At 44.0% G+C, this 7,725-nt stretch overlaps 1 protein-coding gene across 1 annotated transcript in view; it reads left to right on the forward strand.

Annotated features, from left to right (window-relative positions):
- Positions 1-6,810, forward strand: part of LOC134944931 (motor neuron and pancreas homeobox protein 1-like) — an 81,281-nt gene extending 74,471 nt beyond the window's left edge. Inside the window, exon 3 of the mRNA XM_063933881.1 lies at positions 3,836-6,810. Coding sequence (XP_063789951.1) covers positions 3,836-4,117 — 282 coding nt within the window. The 3' untranslated portion in view covers positions 4,118-6,810. The remainder of the gene's footprint in view (positions 1-3,835) is intronic.
- Positions 6,811-7,725: the final 915 nt, after the last annotated feature.

A 7,725-nucleotide genomic window follows, 5' to 3' on the forward strand; every position in this document is an offset into this window, starting at 1 on the left:
GGGGCGTTTCTGGGAGGTAACTGAGCGTTTTCCAGGAGTGTGCTAAAAAAACGCAGGAGTGTCAGGGAAAAACGCGGGAGTGTCTGGAGAAACGGGGAGTGGCTGGCTGAACGCAGGGCGTGTTTGTGACGTCAAACCAGGAACTAAACGGACCGAGCTGATCGCAATCTAGGAGTAGGTCTGGAGCTACTCAGAAACTGCAAATAATTATTTAGTAGCAGTTCTGCTAATCTTTCGTTCGCTATTCTGCTAAGCTAAGATACACTCCCAGAGGGCAGCAGCCTAGCGTGTGCAATGCTGCTAAAAGCAGCTAGCGAGCGAACAGCTCAGAATGAGTGCCATAGATAGATAGATAGATAGATACACACATACACACGCACACTATATACAGTATATATATATATATATATATATATTTTTTTTTTTTTTTTTTTTTTTCTGTAGTAGCTTTCTATTAATTGTTTTATATCTTCCAGTCATACACTATCTCCTTGTCACCCCTGCCTCCGTAGTCACCCACTATCTTCCCATCTTCCCATCATTCCAGTCACCCACTATCTCCCCTGCACCCTTGCCTCCCCAGCCACCACCTATCTCCCTGTCACCCATTATCACCCTGCCACCCCAGTCACCCATTTTTGCAGTGCGTGCTGTCACTTTATAAATCTAATCTCATCAAGAGGTGCCAAAATCTAAAGTCATTTAACAAAAAAATTAAGCTCGGGCTGGCCATGTGCTCACCTCTTCTCAGATGCTGTGTCTAGTCCCTTCCCCAGCCATGAGCTACCCTGCTGCTGCTGCATTGTGAGTAGGCAGAGACTTCCAGATAGACCCTACCACCTCCAGGACCAGGCCTGCCCCCCTCCTGCTCCTATACCCCAGCTGCACAGTAATGTGTTGTGGGAAGATAGCGCAGTACGGTGGTGCGGGAAGGTAGCGCAGTACGGTGGTGCAGGAAGGTAGCACAGTATGGTGGTGCGGGAAGGTAGCGCAGTAATGTGTTGTGGGAAGATAGCGCAGTACGGTGGTGCGGGAAGGTAGCACAGTACGGTGGTGCGGGAAGGTAGCGCAGTAATGTGGTTTTGGAAGGTAGCGTAGTATGGTGGTGTGGGAAGGTAGCACAGTAAAGTGGCGCAGGAAGGTAGCGCAGTAAAGTGGTGTGGGAAGGTAGTGCAGTACTGGAGTGCAGGAAGGTAGCGCAGTAATGTGGTTTTGAAAGGTTGCGCAGTAGTGTGGTGTAGGAAGGTAGTAATGGGGTGCTGGAAGGTAGCGCAGTAGGGTGGTGTGGGAAGGTAGATCATTAATGTGGTTTGGGAAGGCAGCGCAGTAATGTGCGGGAAGGTAGCGCAGTGCGGTGGTGCGGGAAGGTAGCGCAGTAATGGGGTGCAGGAAGGTAGTGGAGTACGGTGGTGTGGGAAGGTAGCTCAGTAATGTGGTGTGGGAAGGCAGCGCAGTAATGTGGTGTGGGAAGGTAGTGCAGTGCGGTGGTGCAGGAAGGTAGCGCAGTAAAGTGGTGCAGGAAGGCAGCGCAGTACGGGAGTGCAGGAAGGTAGCACAGTAATGTGTTTTTGGAAGCTAGCGCATTAAAGTGGGGTGGGAAGGTAGTGATGTGGTGTGGGGAGGTAGATGTCGTGCAGGAATGTAAAATAGAGAGGTAGTGCAGTGAAATAGTGTGGAGATGTAGTGTGAGAAGGTAGCGTAGTTATATACTGCAGGGTTGTAGTACAGTGATGTAGTGTGAATAAGTAACACAGTGATGTAGTGTGTGGAGGTAGCTTTGTGATGTAGTGTGGAGAGGTACTATAGTGATATACTATGTCACCACACCACCTCTACCCACCCAGGAGAACTTCTCTATGGTGCTGATCACACTACCTGCGATGGTACATAATAGGCCTTTCCGAAATCTCAGCTCCAGGCCCATGTGAACCTTAATCTGACACTGCTGCTATTATTATGGCAGCCAGGGACAGTGCTGTGCGGCAGGAAAAAGCTGCCGAAATTGATAGGTGCAGTTGCAGGAACGGCCAGTGCCCCTGACCGTTCTTACATTGCTCTGCACATTGGCGTGATATCTTAAAGATAGTAGCGCTGATAATGACAGGGTGCATAGCGCCCCTGTCACCTTACACACATCCCCGCAGTCATACATGGGGGGAAGCGTTATCAGTGCAAGTAGCTGATACTACTTCCCCCCTCATATTGCTGTTCATACACCTACCCCATGGGGAGAAAATGCCCTATCCATAACGAAAACACCTGTTTTGTGAATAAAAGGTCTTTTGCTCTTTTAAATACTGTCCTACAATATCGCATTGGTAGTGGTGTCCAGATGCTCAATACATGCTGGCATTGTTCAAATGGCCCTGGCAACCCATTCCATATATGGTGGCGATGTCCTTACCTCAGGTAATTTTGGACAAAAGTGCTCAAACTATCTATTATTATTATTATAGGGGGAACCGGTTCCATCAGGTCCATTGTTCTCTCTGTTTCACCTGTCCTCCACACCCATCATGATATAAAAAAAACCTTGTTGTGCCATTTGAATAATGCTGCTAAGTCAGTTATCCCGGTATGGTGGCACTCCTCCTCTCCTCCAACAGTTAGGGACTGGTTTAGTAAAATTAATTTCTTTATGGAAATGGAAAATATACTGTCTTCTGTGGACAGTGAATATGCAGCCTTTAGGGATACATGGTTCCGATAGAAGGACTTCAAGGATTCTACCGCCTTTAGGGATATTATTGCATCTCCCACCTACTAAGCCTCTTTATGGTCTGCCCGGACCTTATGAGACCTTGGCCCTCAAGTTCTGATGTTGATTTTGGGGGTCATTCAGATCTGATCGCTGCTGTGCGTTTTCGCACAGCAGGCGATCAGGTACTAACTGCGCATGTGTATGCAACAAAGGGCATCACTTGCCAGCGACGGGATGATGCGAAAAATCCATTCGCACTGGCGTTCGCAAGGTGATTGACAGGAGGGAGCTGTTTGTAGTTGGAAATTCACCGTTTATTGGGAGTGTTCGGAAAAATGCAGGCGTGCCCAAGCGTTTTCAGGGAGGGTGTCTGACGTCAGCTCTGGGCTGTGCTGAGACTGCACAAAGTGAATTTTAGTAGCTCGGCGTACACATGCAATCGCACACTTGCACAGCGAATTTACACTCCCCCTGGAGGCAGCGACTATCCAAACGTTGGACAGCAAATTTAGCAGGCCAGCGATCAGATCTGAATGACCCCTTTGCCCTCTTAACTTTGGTTGGCCTTTGGAATTGATTACACAGAGCTCACTCCTCTCTTGTTCTTGTAGGATCTGGAGTTGTCCTTCTCCTTCACCCCCCTTCTTTCTTTACTTTTTTTTTATTCTCTTTTCCCCTACCCTAACAAGTTTTTGCCTTCTTTTTAGTTCTTCCAGTATTAGGAAGATTTCTTGATATTGTTGTTTTGATTTTCATTGTTATTGTTCCATATGTCATTGCTATTACTGTATTATGCTGTTCTTCTCTCTTCTTATTGGTATGTAGCATATGAGATTTGCATATCTAAAAATGTTGTCTAGTTTACCTGGTTATTGTAAGCCAATAAAGATAATTTGCACTAAAATATTGGCCTATATTCCGGAACTTCAAATTTGGAGTCTAAGAAATGTTGGGTGCCCCCTGCTGATTTGGAACAATTGAGTCTAGTCTAGAAAAAAATTATCTTTAATACTTTAGAAATAATTATTTATAAAATCCTTTTAATACTTTATATATAATTGATAATTATTATTATATTACTTTAAATACTAATTATATATAAGTAATCTTCATCTACTTTCCCTTTCTCCCCAGGTAAAGATCTGGTTTCAGAACCGCAGGATGAAGTGGAAGAGAAGTCGGAAAGTAAAAGAACAGGGACCATCAAGCCAAGGGGATAGACATAGATCAGTGGGGAAAACACCATCCAAAGATGCTCAAGATGAAGAGGATGAGGAAGAAGAGGACGAGGAAGAGGATACGCAGTTCCAAAGTGTGGACAGAAGCGCAGACATCCTACGACATACTGGCCAGCTGAGTTACAGTCCAGAATCCTTTTGCTCGGAAGAAGAGAGTACCACAATGCCGTCTCCTTAAGACATAGACACATGAACTGTGGGTGACAGAAAGCCCAACCTCCAGTTTATTTATTTATGACGGACAATAATATTCCACAAAATGTAGAGGCTGGATATATTTAATTTATAAGTATTTAATTATCTGAAGGGGTTGTCTGGGTGGGAGTTGACAAAGTTTGGGATGTATATCAGGGATACGTAAGTTGGCTTCATTAGCATGGACAGCTCATGTGTGTGCGGCTTAAATATGCTTAGGACTAAAAGAGAACCATTTTCTGTTCTATCACTGTGTCCAGACAGTGTCATCATCCCTAACAAGACAGGTCAATGCTGCAGAACTGAAAGTCCCCGCGAGGATTCATTGCACATGCACAAGTTCCAATGCTGCTCAGAAGAACAGAATGGGGTCCTCTGCAGAATGGATCAGGATTACTGGTCTGACCTTCTGTCCCTTACTTTGCTATGGAGCTTGTCTTTAAAGTATAATGTCAGGCCTTGCCTGTAGATTGTGGAAAACATTGAACTAGGCATTATGCCTGCTGTGCACTCTTTTTTATGTTGAACTTGAAAATAAAAATAAAATAAAAAAATTGGGTACTATTGGCCGATTTAGGGATTCTACAGCTGTATTTAACTCAATAGAGTTTTGATTGAGGTCTCTGTTCTAGAACTGGAAAAGGTAGATTGCATGTAGTTAAGAGCCTGATTCAGAAATGTATGCTAATGCAGCAGTGGCTGTGACTTTTGTTGCATCCGCTACTGCAAATTTATGACAATGCCGAGGCTGATGGGCTGTCTACTGGGATGTGGTGAGCAAACAGTCACACCATAGAACAGACATCAGCCGTGCCATCATACATTAAATCAACCCTGTGGCTGCTTAGACTGTCCGATGGTACAAGGCCGTCGATGCCAGTGGAACTGCATCTTTCAACACAGTTCCTGACGCCAGCAACGCACTGAAAACAACCACCTAGAAAGCCTACTGGAATTGCATTGATCTCCAAGCAATTATAATCTGCGCACTAGTGTTAACCATCCAGACACATGCGCTGTGTGTCTCAGACTAAAACAATTGGACGCTTGTGCAAGATATTTTAAATGCGTCCACCTCTGAATCAGGATGTAAATGGGTATAGAATAAAATAGTAAGTAGCACTGATCTATTCAAGACAGACTATGCAACAGCTTATATACAGTATGTATCTTGTTTTCATTATAGTCCATTTAAATAATGTTCTTATTGATTAATCGCCTGATAAGGATCTGATCGATTTTGGGCATTGTAGTCTTTTCCTGGCTAAGGGCCTGATTCAGACTTGTGTGCAAACCCTATGATTTGCATATAAGTCCGATGGTGGGTGGTCTGCGCATGCTCAGGACTCCTTCTGTGCATGTGCAGAATGGGTCCTGTTGGCTTGCACAGAGTGTTCCCAGTCCGCAGCATGATTGGGGACAGAACTGTGGCAGCGCAGGGGCAGCATTTTTCAAAATGGGGGCATGTCACACCCATTATGTATGCATGGCCAGGCCAGGGTCTGTGCCTTCCAATGGTCGCGATGGTGATCTAATGCTGCATCTTCGCAGATGGCAGGAGGCATTGAGATGTCTCCTGCTGCATTAGCATTTTTACACATCGCTGCTGCGTCCAAAGACGCAATCAGGCCTTAAGTACGTGTGATCAGACCAGTTCATGATGTCGGCTGAGATGTTGCAGTGGGTGATCAGTCATCGCTTTCCCCCCTTTCTGGTGCTGCCAAATAATACAGTAATAATAGTTTAAAAAAAAAGATGGGAAGCAGAATTTCTGAGAGGAAAACAAATGCCTGGTGCAAGTATTTTATCTATTAAACTCTATGGGGAGGCATTTAGAAGTGGTTTAGTGGAGTCTTGTGTCCTTTATTATTATACAGTCATTCATCCGAAAAGCTGGCAACACATTAAAGGCCTAATCCACATTTGCATGCAAACCCGATGGTTTATGTACAAATACTGTGTTTGGGATACATGTGCAGAACAGGTCTTGGATATCGCTCGCAGACCTGTGTCAGCTGTAGCATGATAATATGCTGCAGCATTTGGAGGGGCGGAGTTTGGGGGACACCCAGCAGCGGTCTTCAAAACATGGGTGCGTCGTCCCTGTTTTGAAGGCGTGACAGGTACAGGGTCAGCGTCGTCAGAGCAGATTTACAGGATCCAGAGGCTTACACAGAATTGCACAGCAGCTTCCTTGCAGCTGTGCAATTCCTTCCAAACATGAATTAGGCCCTAAGAGGTGGAGCCAAAGATGTTAAGAACTTGTTTACTCTCAAGCAATACTATCCACCAACCAAAAGTTAAATATAATCTTCAGAGGTCATGCCTGGACATTAGCCATGGCTTGCTGCAGAGAAAGGCAACCTGTGGCTCTCCAGAGATAGTAAAACTACAAATCCCGGCATGCCCTGTCAGCTGGAGAGCCACAGATTCCTAAATGTACATTACAAGTATGTTTTAATAAAATATAGCTTATATTTAAAAGTTATTGATTGATAATGCTTTGCAAGTAATCTGTACATTTTTCATGATAATTTATACATTTGGTGGCACTGTTATTTAGCTTACTGTTGATGATTTTTACTTTGTCTTCGTCTGAGAAAAGCAACATTGAAAGTTCACATTAACAAATAGGTGAATAAGGACTCATAACATAAAAAATAAACATTCTCTGTAAACAGGGAACAATTTCCCATTTTCACATTTGTTGCTTTGGTGCCTTATTTTGGGTTTTCACTTTTTTTTTTTACACAGATTTATGATCTGGTCATTAAACTATATGACACAAGGGGTCCACTTTGGCACAATTGTTGCCCCATGAAGCATGCATGTTATCTATTATATTCATTAGCCTGTACTAGTAACAAATATGACAGTATGATCAGGATGTAGTTAATATACCGGCTGTCAGGATCCCGACACCGGAATCCCGACAGCCTGTAAAATGTCGATGGTCGTAATACCGACTGCTCCCCGGTATTCCCGCTCGGGTGGTGGTTCCATGCCACCACCTGAGCGAGAATAAAGATCATGGCGAGCGCATGCTGCCAGTATTACGGCTGGCGGGATGCTGCTGACATGATCCTAACAGCTGGCATATCATGCTGAACCCACATGAACACCCTTTCCAAAAATAAATATATCTAATAATAGGGTTGATTGCGAGCATTACACACATCCTACTTTGGGATTTCCAGGGCTTGCGAGAGAAATGTGTAAACAAAGAAAGAAAAAAGGCTCCTCTGTAAGTGTGTACTCTTAAAATCAACTATATCCCTGTTTTAAAACGTAACTTTTATTTGCATTATACTAATTTAAGACAATCAAACAAACACAATTAATGTAGAAAAATGTAGTGCTGAAGGCGTGTGGTGGTGACACATATTGACGTTAATAAGAAGTCTGAATCAATCAACCCACAAGCTGTGAAAGTATTGAGAGAAATAGCAAATAGAATTTAACAAACATTTTAAAAATAACATAGAAGAGAAATCTTGGTGAAAAGAAATCTCGGGCACTGGTATGGCCACTCCTTGAAGGTCCCACTAAGCAATGTGCGGCGCTTGAGCAAAATACAATGTTGTACACGCA

Source organism: Pseudophryne corroboree, chromosome 7 (assembly GCF_028390025.1).
Source record: "Pseudophryne corroboree isolate aPseCor3 chromosome 7, aPseCor3.hap2, whole genome shotgun sequence".
In the NCBI taxonomy this organism is placed as follows: domain Eukaryota; kingdom Metazoa; phylum Chordata; class Amphibia; order Anura; family Myobatrachidae; genus Pseudophryne; species Pseudophryne corroboree.